Source organism: Natator depressus, chromosome 2 (assembly GCF_965152275.1).
Source record: "Natator depressus isolate rNatDep1 chromosome 2, rNatDep2.hap1, whole genome shotgun sequence".
Taxonomy (NCBI): Eukaryota; Metazoa; Chordata; order Testudines; family Cheloniidae; genus Natator; species Natator depressus.
Window position 1 is genome coordinate 111,162,658 of NC_134235.1, and position 19,654 is coordinate 111,182,311.

General features: G+C 40.7%; 1 protein-coding gene across 1 annotated transcript in view; it reads left to right on the forward strand.

Moving 5' to 3' along the window:
- The window catches only part of ADTRP (androgen dependent TFPI regulating protein), a 45,607-nt gene extending 26,457 nt beyond the window's left edge, over positions 1-19,150 (forward strand). Inside the window, exons 4-6 of the mRNA XM_074944881.1 lie at positions 708-823; positions 5,912-6,063; positions 18,209-19,150. Of these exons, the coding sequence (XP_074800982.1) occupies positions 708-823; positions 5,912-6,063; positions 18,209-18,252 (312 nt within the window). The 3' untranslated portion in view covers positions 18,253-19,150. The remainder of the gene's footprint in view (positions 1-707; positions 824-5,911; positions 6,064-18,208) is intronic.
- The last annotated feature ends 504 nt before the right edge of the window (positions 19,151-19,654 follow it).

The following is a 19,654-nucleotide window of genomic DNA, read 5'->3' on the forward strand; positions in this document are numbered from 1 at the left end:
ATAAATATATTTAACCATCACCAGTCTGGGAATGGAACTTTGGGACACTGTTTGCAGTATTGGAAATTGATTCTTTACTTCTATTCTTAACATTTCTGTCTCTTTGTAGCTTTCTAATCCTAACAATTCTTCACCTTTCAGCACATAACATTTCCCCCAAATTGGTTTTTATTTAAAGGTGAGTTTAAAGTATTTTTTCCCACTCTCCAATGACTCAGAAATGGCTAGAGATATTTTCATCAAATTTACCTAAAGGAAAAAACAAATCACCTTTCGGCTTAAATTAAGCATGGAAAGTCTTTCAGAAAATGCCAAGAGGGTTTTCCTTTCCATCTCAGAATAAACAGTGATAGATTCCACAAGATCTTTGTACTACTGTATACATGGAGATCACTCCAACTTTCCTTGTACATCTGATAATGCAGTAAATCCCTGCACTATCCATTAGCGATTACAATGCACAGCAGTACAGCGTTCTATAGTAGCGCCTCATTATCGTACTTTTTTCTGTGTAACAAGAAACTTTCAATGCTTGCTGTATCAGGGGAATTTACTCACTGGTAAAGTGGCATGCTTTTCTGTGGCATTCTATACTGTTAACCAATAATTTGTTTGTATGTATGTACACATTGCCACAAGCGTTTTGGTTAATTTGGTTACCACAACACACTACTGCCACTCTCTGACATATCCCCTTTTCTTCCCAGCACACTATTGTGTTGCCACTTGCTCTGCTGGAGATCTTCGCTACCCCGCACCGTTATCCACCAAAGAAGAAAGGACTGATCCTATTAGGATTTGTTTCTGTTGCCTATCTCAGCTGGTAAGAATTATGTATTATAACCCCCTGGGATTTTCTCTAAATGACCTACTCCGGAAAAAGAGAATAAGCTTGCTTCTCATGCAGGTGTGGCATCTTTTGGAAAAGGAGGAAGCACTGGGGAATTCTTTCTTTCTGTAAGTTCTTACCTATGGCAGTGAACACATTAGTTTGAATGAACTTGCCTTTGTCATTACATTATTTGCCTCTATCCCACTAAAAGAAAACCCAGAATATAACATAAACTGTACAGACAAAATGCACTTATGATTTGAGATCCTTCTATAGTGGCTTGGATATATTGGACTTTGCTACTACATTATATGACCATGTGTTAGGAATGGTTTATCCTAACCTAATCTTAACCTTAATTAAATTAGGATCATTGTGTCCCAAATTCCTTTCCTATGTACCATTTTGCTGCATTACTTAGCGTTGAGCCACATTTTGTTCTCTTCTGAGGCTCTGTGACTTTTACTGTCTTCATGATCAAACTATGCTTCTGGGAACTTGTCCCACCTCCATGGGGACTAACGCCATGAGATGCATGCTTTTAGCATTTTCATTTCCCACAGAGCCCTCTGCCCCACACAACTTCACCTCAACAGCAGCCACCCTTACCACAATGACCTAAATAAACCAGAGAAGAAATCACCTTTTTGTTTTGTAACACAAGGATCTGACATGGACCTGCCAGGTTTCAGCTAGAGGCAGGACGGAGATCTATCACCCAAACCCAATTGTTTTAAGCCAGTACTATCCAGACTTCTTGGTGGGGGTATGCCTTGATCGCAACAATATCAACTTGCCAAACCACACAGCAAGTATTGTCTGATGTGAGACCATGGGCCTAAACCCATGTATGTTCCAGTGAGCGGAGGCCACGGTCTCAGATGTTGCACACTGAAAAGAAGGAGAGTGCTTTTCCACTCTGGGAGTGCCCACTGGATGAAGACTCATATCCTAGATAATCAGCAATCACAACCAGGCCAACCATGGCCAAGCCGAGTTCTAGTCACATCCTGCACTAGTGGTTTCTCTCAACGTTTCCTTTGAGTTGCTGTTGTCTTCAGCTTCTAGTATATCACAGTCAGCGCTTCATTTGTAATGAAAGAGGTGCCAGGGCTCAAGCAATTTTTTTTTTTACTTTCATAACTGATGCAGCAAGCCCACAGGTGCTGAGGCTATGAACTGCCAAGCCTAGAGGTGCCGGGGCTCAGCCCTGGCAAGTCCTGGCACAAATTAAGCACAGATCACAGTATTCCATATCCTGGCTATTGGGCCCCCAAGCAGATAGCTATCTGTTACTTGTCCCTTGTGTCATCTTCTGTAGAGTCCTGCCCTTTGTATTCCAGTTTCCTGCTGTTGCATGCACATTCATGCCAATCTCCATGCTGGTGCTTTCTGTCTCCTGGAGGCAGCACAAAACCTTTCATTTTACTCACCTTGGTTCCCAGCAACAAAATGACTGAATGATCAGCTGGAGTTAGGTTCCTAATTTCCATTGAAACCAATGGAAATTAGGGGTCTGAACAGAAGTTAGGAGCCTAATTCCTTTTGAAATTTGTAATTTAGGCGCCAATCATCAGAAATGTACTTTGGGCCATAAAGCGAAGGAGATCATACCACCTTTCTAAGCTCAGGAAATATAAATAATCATATAGTGCGTACTGCATCTTAAGCCATAACTAAATAAATAAGTACATAAATAGAGGGTCTCTACTCCGTTGCTTTCCAGTAATGTCAGGTTTCAGAGTAACAGCCGTGTTAGTCTGTATTCGCAAAAAGAAAAGGAGGACTTGTGGCACCTTAGAGACTAACCAATTTATTTGAGCATAAGCTTTTGTGAGCTACAGCTCACTGTATGATCTCCTTCGCTTTATGGCCAAAAGTACATTTCTCATGATTGGCGCCTAAATTACTATTCTCTTTGCTGTTACATTGATTTTACAATTGAAATGGAAAAGGGCAGGCTGTTTTTAAGGTCTAGAATTGTATAACCCAAGAGTTCAGAGATACAAGCTTTGATATTCTAAGACAGGGAAGAAAATTACAGGCCAGGTTTTTGATACTTTTAATTGATTTCAGGAGGACTACTTGAAGTGAGCTGTAGCTCACGAAAGCTTATGCTCAAATAAATTGGTTAGTCTCTAAGGTGCCACAAGTACTCCTTTTCTTATTCCAGTAATGTGTTCACTCCATCTTGATAATGAATTAAAACATTTCAATTATATTATGTGCTAGATACCTGTGCTCAGCTTCAGTTCATGACCTTCTCATTTTGAAATAATGCTATCTCAAATACCTAATTTGCACCAATACGTTCTTTACCTGTCCTGATTTTACATATCTCTTTGAATACCACCTCAGGGACTACTTTTCTTCCTTCAGTGAGAGTGTAGCTCCCATTAAGATTAATGGAAATGAGGAACATGTAACGAGAGGACAGGAGAAACCCTAAGTCTTCTTCCTTTTAGGTTATTATGGTACATCAAGTCTTACTGATTTATACATGCTGCCCCCAAATACTATAGTGTTTTGGTATACTTGCTACCCCTGTGCCATCAGCTAAGTTGTACCCTTCCTATAATTGCTCAGAAGTGCAAACATTACTTCAAGATTACCCTGAACTATTTATTCGTTGTCACTTGATACTCTATTCTATTTCTTATCACAAAACTACTTTTTATTCCATTTCTAAATTGATACCTAATTTTTCAAAATAATAGGCATCTGAATATAGTATGGGAGTTGAACCAATAATCACATATGCAAAATGTGCAATTGTACAATGGGTGCAAAGTTTGATAGTGCATTTTTAGATGTTTGCTAAAAATTTGGTCCTTTCCGTCCATTGTTTCTGCTCACTGTAGCCAAAATTTTCAAACTTAGGTACGTAAAGACAGGCAACCAAATACGTATTTATGCACCAGAACAGCCTGCCAGATTACTCACAACTTCCATCAACTCAAGTGAGAGATGATGGTGCTTGGAGTCTCTGAAAATCAGGCCACTTATTTAAGTTAATAAAAAAATCGATTTAGGTGCCTGTCCTAAGGCACCCAAGTTTGAAAAATTTGATCCACACAATCTAATCTCCTACTACCTAAGACTAGGATCACTGGCTTTGTAATTGGCTGAGACGTGTATCATATTGAAAAAAATACATATAGACTCTACATAATACTAAAAAAGCCAACTCCATCATTTTCCCCACTGAGACTCCAATTAGTGTCTTGTAGATAATATTTCCTGTTATCACTATTGAGGCCTTTTTTTTGGCTTTTTTATTTCCTCAGTCGTTTCACACCCCAGTTGTTTCCTCTGATCAGAGGACCTATGATGGATCTATAAAACTAGTTTCTACTCTTAATGTTTCCAAGCTCAGCCCAATAAAATTCTATTACCAGCAACACCAGTTTCTTCCATCAACCTTCTTACTGAGCGCTAACAAATCTTTCTTCACACACCTCTTCTTTTATATCCTACCAGTGCCTTCTCTAACTACTGCTGAGCTGTTTTCCTGCTTTAAGGACACTTCTACTGTTTTCTCTAGCATTTACCTGTTTCTCAGATTTGTGACATATCTTAATTCTGGTGGGGTATCTATGTGACACACATATCCTGAGGCATGACTCACACAGCCAAGTGGCAGGCTAGTGTCTTCTCACAGAGTGACACACTCTCCCATGAAAATGCTGGCAGTGGGGAAAAAATCACCAGAATATCTCCCTATTGGCAGTGCTGGGAAAAGTCTAAGGGGCAGCTTTACGGAGACAACAGACATGGCTCAGCTTCCCAATAAAATTATAATAGATCCATGGCCACAAAAAATGAACAACATGCTTGCCAGTTAAATCTTGCTGGACCTGGGGCTTAACTGTTTGAAACAGCACTAAATTAAAGCGCACTAGAGAACCTTTTGTGCACACCAGCAGGGTTTACATGGACCAATTCACATGCTACATGGTAGTCTGCTTTAGAAACCACACCCCCATAGGGCATGTTACCCTACCACATAGACAAGCCCTTGGGGGATAGAACTCAGGACTTTGTGATCCAAATGCACGGGTTTCTTCCACTGTCAGACTGTATTACAAAGGTGAGTACCCCCACTACCGCAAAGGAGCTAAATGTAGCCTCAGCCCATCCTTCTGGCCTAATATAATGCAAATCTCCTAATTTTATGTTACCTGTCTTTTCAGGGAACTACCTTTGAGATTGTAATCCAATTCGGATCAATGAAGTGCCATTTGAATTATACTTATCCACAGATGTGTCGTATTATAAAAAAAAGTTCAAAAGTTTATCAATCAAAAAATTAACTTTTAAGGCTCTTTTGACTGATAAGAGTCACAGCATGCAAATAACTCACGTTAACTGGTAGCCACAGCAAGCTGTAGATTGGGTTTGAGGGGAGAGGAAGCAGGACAGAATGAAGGATATGAAGCCCTATAAACAGCCCAGGAAGGGGAAAGGGTGGACAATGCCACCACATTCTCTGCTACCTACCTACAGTTGCTCTTCCTTCCCCTTCTCTATGGGATAAAGGGAAGAGGTGCTGGGGAATCTTTGCCTGCTCCAGCTGCTCCCCGATGGACTGGTCACTGCTGAAGGGACAGAAAGATGAGCAATAGCATTTTCCTCTCCCCAGGTGTCTCTGATCTAGGTGAGTTCGGAAAAGCCAGGGCAACCAGTGGAAAAAGATGTGTCGAAAAGCTTATTTGCTGTTATACAATATAGTTAAGGACATTATAGTTAAATATCCCTATTTCTCAACTGAGGAGACTTACTTCAGTTATTTAAATACCATTATACTCACTGAAGTTGGGTCATGATAGAACCAAGCTGGTCCTGGTAGAACATTGCATGTGTTCTAATCCGTGTTGAATGACGTGTACTTCACAGAAAAGAGTCCAGCTTTCTAACTGGCCAGTGGAGATGCTGCATATCAGTAGTTTAATGTTAGTTGATCTGTTTTATTCTTTACCATGATAGTTGTGATAACATATTCCTTCCTGGATGGAAAATCTTTAAATTCTTCTTCTAACTGAATGGTCCTAACCAAAAATCATTTCTCTCCTTGTCTAGGGTCCTGTGGATTTACTCTGTAACTGGAAAGTGGGTATATCCTCTCTTCACCTTTTTCAGCCCAGTGGGTCTAGCGGCCTTTTTCTGCAGTAGCCTTGTCCTCATTGTCTGGATCTACAACATTGGAGAGTTTCTCAACCGTATGATTTGGGGTCAGTTCACTTTTTTTTTTTCCACGTGTAATCAAATGAAAAATTGAAATGTGCTTTGAGAGTGGAAGCAGACCAAATAATGGAGCGGTGCTTTGTGTGCCTGTCTAAAGGGGGCTCAGGCACAAAGCAGGTGTTGGGTCTCCAATAAAGCTCCCCAGTTTTTTAAGTAACACCCTCCCCCCCGCAAAAAAATGGGTGTTACATCAATTTTCCCTAATGTAACTGGAGAAGGGCCTTTTGCCAGGACAATAATTGGAATCTGATTCCTTCTCACACCATGATGCACAGAATCAAAATTCCCCTGGCCTAAACTTTTTGTACCCACGCGTAGAATTTATTGAACTATGGACTGCTGCTGTTTAGGAAGGGTTTACCGATGACAGAAAACTGACATTGATGTACCTGAGTGCAAGCATCAGAGCTTCTGTCAAGGGAACATGATAAATGGCATGTTTGTGGTCTTTAACCAACCATTCAATGTCTCCTTTCTGCTTCTGCAGCCACGAGTTGGTGGCATGAGCCAAGGTTTTTTTTTTTTTAAAAAAAAACACCCCATTTAGAAACCCACCTAACAGAAAAAAATATTATTTTAGGTAGTTATGTTATACAGTGAGAAAAAAAATGCAGGGTTATTTTTTTCCCTCTGGTTTTGAATCTCCTTCCCCCACTCCTCAAAAATAGTTTCTGAGATTAAAAGGTTTCTGTTGGGGGGGAAATTTATATATTTTACTCAGAACAAATGTGTGAAAATTTGTGACTTGTTCCAGGGTGGAATATTGCAAGCTTTGGGAAGGGGAGTGGGAGAGGGGATCTTTTTACTGGAAATATTTTATCCTTGACCAAATTTGTGAAGACTCACAAAAATCTCAGGCCAAAAATTTGAAATCAGAGTGCCTAAAATTAGGATCTCAACATCCACCTAAATAGAAATGGACTGAATTTGGCAGGTGCTGAGTAACTCTGGATCCCACTGAGGAGATGCAGGTGCTCCAAACCTTTGCAAACAGGATGACTGTTATAGGCACCCAGGTTTGAAAACTTGGCCATAGCCTTTTCTTGCTTAAACTTGCCAGGTGAGGACTGGTGCAGGTAGCCATAGAGATGAAAAAAAAGATGAAGGGACAGATTCTGCATTCAAACACAACTGTGCATTTCCATTGATTTAAGAGGGACTGCAGAGTTGTAACTGAGCAAAGAATTTGGCCCCAAATCTGTGATCAAAAGCCAGAGTATCTCTGCTACAAGGAATATAAATTGTTCTGAATTGCATGGCAAACACTGCAAGGTATAGTAGCTAGAGATCTGTTTGTAAACAAGCATGTCTCTGTTCCTTGGAAAGACATACAAACAGTGAACTGTGCCACCCTGTACTACAGATTACCAGGTTTCCCCAGGGATTCTCTTCTGGAGTAGCATGCAGAACAGTTGCTCCTGCTCTCGCTCTCTCAAAGACAGCCTTTTGCTTCATTTATCTATTGTGATTGTTTGCTGTTTGATGAAACAAGTGCAAGACAGGTTTATTTTTAATGTCTTATGAATAAGTTTCACTACTTCATGGATAAACAACGAGGAGTCTTTGTGGCACTTTAGAGACTAACAAATTTATTTGGGCATAAGTTTCCGTGGGCTAGAATCCACTTCATCAGATGCATGGAGGGAGGAAAAATAACTTTTGAAGTGGTAATAAGAGTGGCCCATTTCAGACAGTTGACAAGAAGGTGTGAGTAACAGTAGGGGGAAATTAGTATGGGGGAAATTAGGTTTAGGTTTTGTAATGACCTAACCACTCCCAGTCTTTATTCAGGCCTAATCTGATGGTGTCCAGTTTGCAAATTAATTCCAGTTCTGCAGTTTCACTTTGGAGTCTGTTTTTGAAGTTTTTTTTGTTGAAGAATTGCCACTTTTAGGTCTGTTATTGAGTGACCAGGGAGATTGAAGTGTTCTCCAACTGGTTTTTGAATGTTATGATTCCTGATGTCAGATTTGTGTCCATTTATTCTTTTGCATAGAGACTGTCCGGTTTGGCCAATGTGGCAGTGGGGCATTGCTGGCACATGATGGCATATATCACATTGGTAGATGTGCAGGTGAATGAGCCCCTGATGGTGTGGCTGATGTGGCTAGGTCCTATGATGGTGTCCCTTGAATAGATATGTGGACAGAGTTGGCACCGGGGTTTGTTGCAGGATTTGGTTCCTGGGTTGGTGTTTTTGTTGTGTGGTGTGTAGTTGCTGGTGAGTATTTGCTTCAGGTTGGGGGGCTGTCTGTATGCAAGGACTGGGTCTGTGAGAGTGAGGGATCATCCTTCAGGATAGGTTGTAGATCCTTGATGATGCGCTGGAGAGGTTTTAGTTGGGGGCTGTAGGTGATGGCTAGTGGCGTTCTGTTACTTTCTTTGTTGGGCCTGTCTTGTAGTAGGTGACTTCTGGGTACTCTTCTGGCTCTGTGAATCTGTTTCTTCACTTCAGCAGGTGGGTACTGTAGTTTTAAGAACGCTTGATAGAGATCCTGTAGGTGTTTGTCTCTGTCTGAGGGATCGGCGCTAATGCGGTTGTATCATAGAGCTTGGCTGTAGACAATGGATCCTGTGATGTGGTCTGGATGAAAGCTGGAGGCATGTAGGTAAGTATAGCAGTCAGTAGGTTTCCGGTATAGGTTGGTGTTTATGTGACCAACGCTTATTAGCACTGTAGTGTCTAGGAAGTGGACCTCTTGTGTGGACTGGTCCAGGCTGAGGTTGATGGTGGGATGGCAATTGTTGAAATCTTGGTGGAGTTCCTCAAGGGCCTCCTTCCCATGCATCCAGATGATGAAGATGTCATTAGTGTAGTGCAAGTAGAGTAGGGACGTCAGGCATGAGAGCTGAGGAAGCGTTGTTCTAAGTCAGCCATAAAAATGTTAGCATACTGCAGGGCCATGTGGGTACCCATAGCAGTCCTGCTGACTTGAAGGTATAAATTGTCTCCAAATCTGAAATAGTTGTAGCTGAGGACAAAGTCACAAAGTTCAGCCACCAGGTTTGCCATGATGGTATCAGGGATGCTATTCCTGATGGCTTGTAGTCCATTTTTGTGTGGAATGTTCATGTAGAAAGCTTCTACATCCATAGTGGCTAGGATGATGTTTTCTGGAAGATCACCAAAGGATTAAAGTTTCCTCAGGAAGTCAGTGGTGTCTTGAAGATAGCTGCGAGTGCTGGTAGCGTAGAGCCTGAGGAAAGAGTCTACATACCCAGATAATCCTGCTGTCAGGGTGCCAATGCCTGAGATGATAGGGCATGCAGGATTCCCAGGTTTATGGATTTGGGGTAGCAGATAGAATACCCCTGGTCGGGGCTCTAGGGGTGTGTCAGTGTGTCAGTTCCTGTGCTTCTTTTGGGAGTTTCTTGAGCAGATGGTGTAGTTTCTTTTGGTTATTCTCCATGGGGTCAGAGGGTAATGGCCTGTAGAATGTGGTGTCAGAGAGTTGTGGATAATAATGGGTGTTTCTCCATTATTTCCTAACCCAAATAGTCAGTTACAACAACTGGAGATTATCAATATAAGCAGCACAAGTGGAATACAAATGATTTGATGCCCAAGATGATAACTGACTGAAGGAAAATGAACATACTAACCAGTCATCAAATTAAATTCAAATTAGTGCGTTTGGAACTGATGGCTAAATACAATCAGCTAAAAAGGAGAACTCAGTTTCACTAAGATCTGTCGGTCAGAGATAAACCCAATCCAGAACACCACATCCAACCCCTCACTATACCCTGAACTTTGGACAAGTTCAGTCTATGCATATTTTGAAGGTGCTGGTGGGTGACTCAGAGAGCAAAATAAGTACCAGTACTTTACACGCACAGCATGATCCTCAGCTGATGTAAACTAATGCAGAACTATTGAAGTGACCAGAACTCCACTGAATTACACCAGCTGAGGATCTGACCCACACTGTATAGTTTTTATTACTCAAAGCAGACATAAAATCATGGCCTCTTGTGATAATTAATGATCCTAAGGCATTTTTCACACAAGTACAGGGCATTAGTCCTGGGTTAATATTTCTACTGTTTGTTAAATTACATTCTTCCCAGCTCTTGTAATTTTAAATGCATGTTCAGTTCTTCACATTCAAAGCCTACGATATTGTCTAGCCTTGCCATGCACTCTTCAATGGTTGCTGGTTCCACCCTATAGGTGGCTACATGAGAGTGGCCGAGGGAAGCTATTCCTGTAGTCGGATAGAATATGCAAGAGCGAAATCTTCCTCCATCCTTGCTCATTTTGTTCTGGGACAAAAATCCCACTGAACTCTCAAGGAATTTTGCCCATGTAAAAAGACTGCTGGATTTGGCCCCAGATTAGTTTGTTGAGCTTTCACAGTGTTTTAGGATCCTCCTAGAAAAAAGGTTCTGTATAAATGCCCAACTCATTCTCATTGCAGAGCAAACCTAATGGTTTTAAATGAAGTTCTCAATGTCTGTGGACTAATGTTGTGGTGATTGCATACTTCTAGAGACGTAGGGTCAGACTGCAAAGGGGGCTGGGAAGGGTGGAGAGAATGCAAAGCCATTGTGCCACCCTTCTCTGGGCTGGCCTACAGAAATGGTGTGCCACCAAGAAGAGTGAATGCTGCACCGAACTGAAGGGTGAAATGGTAGGTCGGCCTGAGGTGCCAGGCCTCTCTGGAACTCCTATCAGGGTGCTGTTGTTTTGTTCTGTACCTCTGGCAGGACAGTGGCTTAATGCCACCATTTAACCTTTACTGTTATGGAAAAATATAATGGTATGCCTAGAATCCTATTGGCAAATATAGAAATAACTTTTCATTATAGTTATTGTGCCCTTCAGGCACTTATGCCTGTCACTACTGAAATTCACCACGCTTTTCCCAAGCTGCTAACTGACTGTAGCTAGCATCTGGAGGGCACTCTGTAGGACTGGGCAGTCTTTTGCCCAGTGCCTTGGACTGAGGGCTCCAGGGCAGATACGTTTTCCTCCCTCTTGCTTCTCACCAGCAATTAGAAATTTGTTTCCTGGCACCATGGTAATTGAAATAAGGCAAAGCTGATTAGAAGATCAAGAAAACCAAAGTAATTCAAAGATAAGCAGAATAAAATACAGTTAGGTCAAAGACTGCACCCACCCTTTAAACCTTGTAGGTACTACTGAGTGAAAACAGAATACTATATATGCTTATGTCCTTAGACATTTCTGTCGATCCTGCAGGCTGCCAGAGTGTCTCAGTTAGCACGTCGACTCCCCAGAGTCCAATCTATCTCTCCCTCTCCTTCTTTAACAACCATATCTAGCCTTGGTGCCAATGACAGCGGGTTTCTGTTCCTTCCCAATCTGGTTACCCTTCTCCCTCTTGGTTTGCTTTCTCCTTACTATCCCCCTCCATCACTGGCCAGTAAACCTCATCTCTTTGTTTTAGCTCTCTTCTTTGAAACAGACCTTCTCAGCCATTATCTTAACAACTACCGGTTACACTGGACTCATCTTTTATTCCTCTCAGTAGCTCAGTATGTCAGTAATAACTCATCTATGCAGAGACAGAGTTCAGCTGTTCACCTAGCCAACATAAACATAAAATGTATAGTTATAAGACTACTTAAAATTGCTTATAATTTCTCAATCAAATAAGTTTGTCTTGGATACTTATCTAATCCATTGCAATTATGTACACGCATATACCATATATGTGGGCATGATTACACCTGGTCAGAAAACGACATTTTCTTTGTGGAAATTTTTGATTTTTTGTTGATCAACCAAAACCATTTCATTCTATGATGGATTCAGTTTTTTAAAAAACACCACCACCTTCCATGAGAATTTTCATTTTGTGAAAAACCCAGCTTTTTCTCAAAAAAATGTTGCATTGTAAAATTTTGATGATTCCTAGTCCTGATGCCCACAGCATGTAATGAACTGCATCTATTACAGACCTTTAATAGTCTTACCTGTACTGTGCCCACTTATCCATCTACCCCAGAACTACCTACAGTTCTAACCTGTGAGCAGCTTTAAGCAACCACAACTTTTCTTAAAATTAAAAGCATCGGCCACAAAAAGATTTCCTCTTTCCTCACACAACATGCATGCTTCCCCCAAAATTATTCCAAAGTCCAGGACTGACTTTTTTTTAAGGTTCAATATCTTGTGTGCCACAGCAGAGAAACGGGCACTGTACCATTTTTGAGCCTGCATTCTGAGCTCTTTCTGATAATATAATATGCTTTTCTACATCTGGACAGCCAAGAGTTAGCAGACCTTAAATTTGTTTAATTTTTTCCAGAGAAACTCTTATGTAGCATTTGAGGTCTTAAAAATATGTTATTTTCCATTTTGCTTTGGCTTGGACTCAAGGTAGCCACTGCAATCCAAATATACAGGCAGAGAGATACAAAAAATAGGACTAATAATTTTTTTTTAATGCTAAAAGTTTCTAATATTGTTCAGTAACCATTCACACCACCTAAGAGCTTGGCCCATGGGTCTGTGCATCCAAAAGTGAAGCACGAGCCATTTCTGATAGGTAGAAAATGTCACAAAAAAACCCAGGTTTTACAATATTTCCACCAGTCAAACTGAAAGAGGAATCCCAAAATAGGATGAAATGGTCCTCTCCATGGTTTTGTTCCCAACAGAACACAAAACCACCCAGAGCGGTTCAGATCAAAAGTCCTTGAATCCAAACCTTCCCCAAAAATAGTGAGGAAGGGGTTATGATTTGAGGTTCTGGTGTAGTCCCTGATCTAGTGTAAATCTGAACGTTTAGAGAAACAGCTGATTCTTTTCTTTTTCCTTCAGCAGACCTGCAAACCCTTTTCTAGCTTCTTTACTCCTCTACTTTGAGCTAGATGTGAGTAGGATCTATCTGGGATGCTCGTTGCCTTACTGGCTATCACCAGATAGCTACTTTGCAAGAGATTTAAATGCATGAATTAGGGAGAAGCCATGCAAAACAGTTGGGGCCTTTAAATTTGCAAGTGTCCGGTAAGTTCATATAAAACAGACAAGTGGCTTATACCTACCCTGAAAGAAATGAGCAAAACTTAACCTAGAAAACGAAACACTAAGGATAAAAGATCAAACACTTACTGGTTGCAGGAGAAGAAGTTGCAGACTGTGGTAGTCAGCTGTAATTGGTTGTAAAATGGCTTCCATAGGCCTGCAGCTAACTGCTTCTCTAAAATTTAAAGGCCCAGATGCTAAATGGGGAACTTGCTTGGAAAGGAGGCATACAACCAAAGGAGTGAAGTTAGAACTAAAGTTGCTTCCAAAGTGGTTTAATTATCCTGGCTTAGGGCATGAGACTAAATGATATAAAATAATTTGTATGTGAACACACAGGGCAATTTCTGACAGAAAAAGGAACATTTGTCAGCTCCTTATGTTTAACAATCTGTTCCACCTTTGTATTTTGCTGTGACATTCTGAGTAGTTTTCCAGACCTGGAAGAAGAGCTCTGCATAGCTTGAAAGCAAAACAATTGCCTTTCTAACATACATAGGATATATATTTGCTTGTTAGTTGTCAATGTATGTTTATTCAGAGGGTGTGTTCAGTGCTATGTGAGTTCCTGCTACTAGTCTCTTCAGACTCTTCGTGCTGTGGGAATTAAGTTGTCTCTCTCACCAACAGAAGTGGGTCCAATAAAAGATATAACCTCACCCACCTTGTCTCTTTCCCGACGACTGTGCCCCTTTCAGGAGACTGGTTTGTCTTGCGTAGCCCCAGGTTTCACCTCACTTAAAAACAACTTGCTTACAAAATCAGCCATAAAAATACAAAAGGGTCACAGCACACTATTACTGAAAAATTGCTGACTTTCTCCTTTTTTACCATATAATTATGAAATAAATCAATTGGACTATAAAGATTGCACTTACATTTCAGTGTTTAATATATAGAGCATTATAAACAAGTCATGGTCTGTATGAAATTTGAGTTTGTACTGACTTGGCTACTGCTTTTTATGTAGCCTGTTGTAAAACTAGGCAAATCTCTAGATGAGTTGATGTCCTCCCTTGAAGACCTCTGCGTACCCCCAGAGGTATGTGTACCCTTGGTTGAGAACTACTGGACTATAGTACAGCACAGCAATACCATAGTAAAACATACAGGAGATCCACCATAGAAGTAATTATACTGCATCAAGCTACTCAAAGGACCACCTCCCCACAATAAAGTGCGTGTCACAGTATAAATGTATTGTTTTCTTTCAAACTCCAGCCTGTGTCTCCTAACAACTTGGCTGTTCCCCTCACAAGATTTCACCACTGGTAAGAACTGATGTGAAGAACTGCACAAGGAAAGACATTTTCTGGCCTTCATATGGACGTGTGGGTTCAGATTCCACTCTCACACCATGTTAAGAACTTGTGAAGCGCTGTGCATCAGGGAAGCCATTTGCAAAGCAGACCAACAAGTAATTTTATTAGTTCATCAAAACCCAAGAACTAGGCCACATAAACTTGCATGTCATCTACTGGCACCTTATGTATTAACTGACTATTGACATATGTACCAGCAAAGAACAGTCTTGTAACACCTACTTATGGTTTGAGCAAGTTCTCACACATTCACAGGCAATGCCCTGCCCAGTTCATAATGAAACACAAACAACGTATGGCCTGTGATTGTGAAAGCTCTGGAACTCCCAAGAAAGTCCGTCAAGCATTGATTATTGTGAATCAGATTCAGGAGTTTTTTCATGTCTCCAGTAGTCAGATGTCAAACTTTGAGATGTAGGCCAGTCAGCAAATCTCAGGAAGGATATCCCTTCCCCACAACGTACAACAGAATAATTGGCTGAGGTACATTAAGCAATTTTTAAAATTTTCCTCTGAAGTAGCTGGTATTATTCAGTGCCAAAGGCAGAATATTGGTTTAAAGGACCAATAGTCCAATCTGATAGAGAAAATATTGCTCCCAGTCCTGCAAGCTGTAGGATGTGGAAGGGCGTCTGGGCTGTACAGAACCCCACTGGTGGGGGCTCTGCACGGGGACAGGCATCTACCCACCCAGAACAATTTCCAGGATCAAGGCTACTAAGTACAGATTATTTGTGTGATCCCACCAGAGTTCCTGTAACCCAGTTATACTATACCAAACTTTCATGCACTCTTTATTACAGGCAGAACACCCAGTAATGCCTATAGTTAAGCATGCTAATGAATTTTTGTTCAAAACCATCACTTCCAGATGCTTATAATTTTGACAAATATCATTTTGGCTGATCTGTGGCAGGGTTATTATCAGTTGGACAGAAAAAGGGAAAGTTTTTTTTTTTTTTGAGCAATACTTGTGGGAGATAAAAACACCCTCATGTTGCTAGAAAAAAGATTTTTGCAACTTTTTTTGTTTTGTTTTAAAGAGCTTTGAAGCATCAGTGATTAGTGTTTGAAACTTAAAATTTAGTAGAGTCATAGTTCCTTGCTTGCCTTCCACTGGTCAAGTGAAAATCAGATTTGAGTTGGAGAAAATTATAAGTGCTTAAAAATCCCTTCTTTCTCAACATGCAGGAGTTTCTCTGAAGCTACAGAATCAAAGGCCTTCCAGCATGCCATTGGCAGTGCACATTCATGCCTATAGAAACTGAGTGGAATTTTTAACTGAAATATGATTTGTGCATGAAAAAAAGAAAGTTACCAATAAATTTTATGATGCCGGAGCTTATGGAACATGGTCGTAATCTTAACCGCCTTTTGGTGTAGTACTGTTTTTATGGTATGCACACTAGCTCACAGACAGTTATAAAAAGTTTAGGGACTGCACATTTTATGGGCGCTATGTTTGCATTCTTCAGCCAGACTTCCTTAGTACAATGTGGTGAACTATTAGGAAGCACAGCAACTGTGGCAAGGCATACCTCAGTGCACTTAAAAAGTGGTATTGGAACCTAGGGGTGCAAGCTTGAAGCTTTCTAGTGGCTTCATTTTCCCTGGAACTGCTTCTGAATTGAGAATGCAGTACCTACAATGATAAGCTGTAAGGATCTGAACCTCCCTGGAGGGAGGGAAGTGACAAATTTTAGCATTATACAGGGGTGGGCCTCACCAGAAAGTCACATTTTAAATAAACTATAAAACGCCTGTGTTCTCTGAGAAACTAACAAGCCAGATCCAACTTCCACTTTTCTTTATTACAGTCCAGATTTTCTACGATTCTGCTTTTAGTTTTCAGACTTAAAAAAAAAAGACTCTTCTTTCTAGGAAATACCTTCATTTCTGCTCCCTTTACATTTGAAGTGTAAATGAGCAAGGTATCCTCATTACATTAGTAAAATAATAACTTTATTTATTTCCACAAGCTCCATACATCTGTGGTAGGGGAAAGGACTCAAGTTTCAGGAATTAAAAGGGTGTTATTAATGTCTCAGCACTCATGACCCAAACGCCTAGTCTGTCTTTGTCTCCTCTGTCAGCCATTGCTGTGTAACTAGTCTGTGGCTCTCTCTCTAGAGATGCTTCATATTTGTCAGTCAAACCACAAATGACCACTGGGGTTCAAGAGTCTGGATCTTCTGTTCTTGAAAGACAGACCTGTATCTCTAGAGGATTTTCATCTCCTGTCAGTGTTAAGAGGGCTTATCACCTCTTTCTTTGCCTCCACTAGAGGGTGACATAATCACAAACACTTGAGTGAGCAAGCAAGCATGATTCCATCAGCAAAGGCCAACCATATAAATACACACCAGCCAGCATGTAGAATCATAGAAACATAGAGGTGGAACAGACCTCAAGAAGTCATCAACTCCAGCACCTTGTGCTGAGGCTGGGCCAAGTAAACCCATACCATCCCTGACAGGTGACTACCCATGAGAATTGTACATGACCACTGTAGTACAAGTACCTCCTGTTTTTCCTGTCCATGAGATACCCGTTTGCACTGGTCAGTCTAAGAGGGTTCTTCTGCTAGGATATTGTGCAAGGAATGTTTCTGTACGTCAGGATGCTTCCTGCATGCTGTGCAATCTGGTGTACTTCTACCAGGCAAGCTGAAAAGGGCAGCAGTGGAACCCAGTTCTGTTGCTGGAGGAAGAGCTTCAGAGCCTCCCCACAAAGGATGTTCTTGGAGGTCAGGGCAGTGGGCCACTAAGCGTCCTCTAAAATGTTCTCAGTAAGCAGGAGGACGATTGTTAACAGTAAAGGATAAAGGGCAGGAAGAGTGGGAAGATGGGTGGGGAGGCTTCTGAAGGTTTGCCCAGTTCAGACCACCATCTTAATGTCTCTCACATCTCTAAAGGGAAAAAAACCCAACCCTTTTCCACATTCACTGTTTTCCCATGAGAGTTATATTGTATTGTTCTTTGTTTTTGTCCATTTTGCAATACATGTTTAGTGAAACACAATGAATTCTTTCAGGGGCAATAAGTATAAATCTGTCATTAATCTTCCACATGGCATTGGATAGTTTGATTTAATGACATGCCAGGTGAAATAGCCCTGAGAAAGTGTATACATTTTCTCCTCTTTTCTCACTATAATGTGATGCATTCACTTCATCTCCATCTGCAAAGGTGCAGAGCCTTTTGCTGTACTTTAAGTAGGCTGCAAAAGCTTGCCAAGACCTACATTAATCATTGCTGGGTACTGGACATCCAGTGCAACAAGAAGGCAAACAGAGTGATTTGCCAACTGGCTAACAGCAAGTGTCAGGCTGGGACATAGAGAATGGAGGGGAGAGAAGATAATGTCTGGACTCCAAAATCCTTTGTTTTAAAACATTCTTTTATCCAATTAATACAGGGACAGATCCTTTCCCCAATGAAGTCCATGGTAGAACACCCATTATTTTCCTTTTTTTAAACCTTTTTTTAAAATTGTTCTTATGACACTCGTTATTTTCAGTGGCACCAGGACTTGGGCCATAGTGCATTTCAAATTCTTCTTCAGTGGCTAATAATCTAACTTGTGCTGGGCACAACCCAGGCAAGTTTGTCTTCCCTCCTACCTTGAAAATAAAGATTGGTCCAAACTGCACAATTCAGCTCTCACCCCTATCCCAATCCCACTCAACTTCAGGGGTGCTGAGACTCCAGGGACTGATTCTGGTTTATCACTATGCTAACATGCTTCAGATATAAATGAACTTTTCTATTTGTGTGTTTGATTAGCAATTTGTTCCCCTCTGTTTCTGAACAGGAGATACAATAGTAATACTGGAATACAAGAGGAAGGGCAAATGAAGCTTTCTTTTCAAAGGAGTGCTTCCTCCATGAATTCTGAAGCCATGAAGTAGAGGAAAAGAAATACCACTGTGATAAACTCCTTCTCCAATGTACTCTGTCTTCTGGTGAAGCCATTTGGTCATCACAACCATGGAAACTGGTGGAAAATATTAAATGATATTATTTTACAGGATGGTTATGAAACAAAGCAACTGCTACGAATAAAGAAATGCATGCATCTGTGTACAAGATTTCTCATCCCTTGCACAATATACATTAGGATATATCTGTGGTAAACTTGTAACTGGCAAATAAATTACCTCATGATCGTGCCGTGGGACTCACACCACATCTTTAAATGCCCTGTGAAAGCAAGCACTCTTTATTCAGTACTTGTTTGGCTCACCCAATGTTTTTCTAGAAGTCCAGATGGAAAAATAAAAAAGAGAGTAATAATTTTAACATTGCCATGACTTCCAAAACTAGAAAGATAATAAATTGGGTTAGGGAAGACTTATTAGGAATGTCTGCTCAGAAATTTCACCATGAAACCACCATTGTCACAACAGGAAACATTCTGAAATATTAATATGTTATAACTTTTTCTTCTTAATTTGTAACAAGAACTCAAAACTTTTTCTTTTTTGGTTTCAGGTAATCTTGAAGCAAAAGTAAGCTAAGTAATTATACTGACTGCAGGATTGCTTTGACAAAAAGTATGTTAATTGAAAGCACTGCTTAACATAAAGCTGCCTGCCATAAAATTATATTACATTCACATGTTTACTAACCTTGCTTGATATATTTGATTTCTATTATTAGCCTCAACATTTTGTTAATACCTAGAGTTAATACCTGGAGAGGTGCTTTGCAAATCCAAATAAACAAACAAAAAACAGGTCCTGGAGTGAAAGTGTACTTGAATGGTCAGCATAAATTAAGAATGTCTCTATATTGTTAGTGATGCATTTAGATAATTTTAAATTAGTTGGCAGTACTTCAGTGGGGTAACTACTACTTCATTGCAATGCCGATAGCTCAGCACTCTAACACATTCAATCCACCAGGGTGTTGTTTGCATCATTTGAGTGCTGCTACTGCTTACCAAAGCATCAAAGAGAAACCTGGATGGATTAGCTGTCTGGGAATAAGACACAAAAACAAAGTGGACATACACATTTTGTTCTTCTCACATGTTACGCACCTGGTAACACTCTGGATTGGGAATTTAACATGCCAGGACTAAATTGCATATCATGTTATCCCTATGAGCCAAGAGGAGATCTGTGCATCCATAGCTATTTTCAGGTTACCTGCACAATTCACTTCAAAGTCTAGTGGGGGGACTGTAGCACCTCTTGCTCTGGTTGAATTAGAGGGGGAGAGTGGAGGAGAACAACAGGGAGATTTAGAAAGGGAA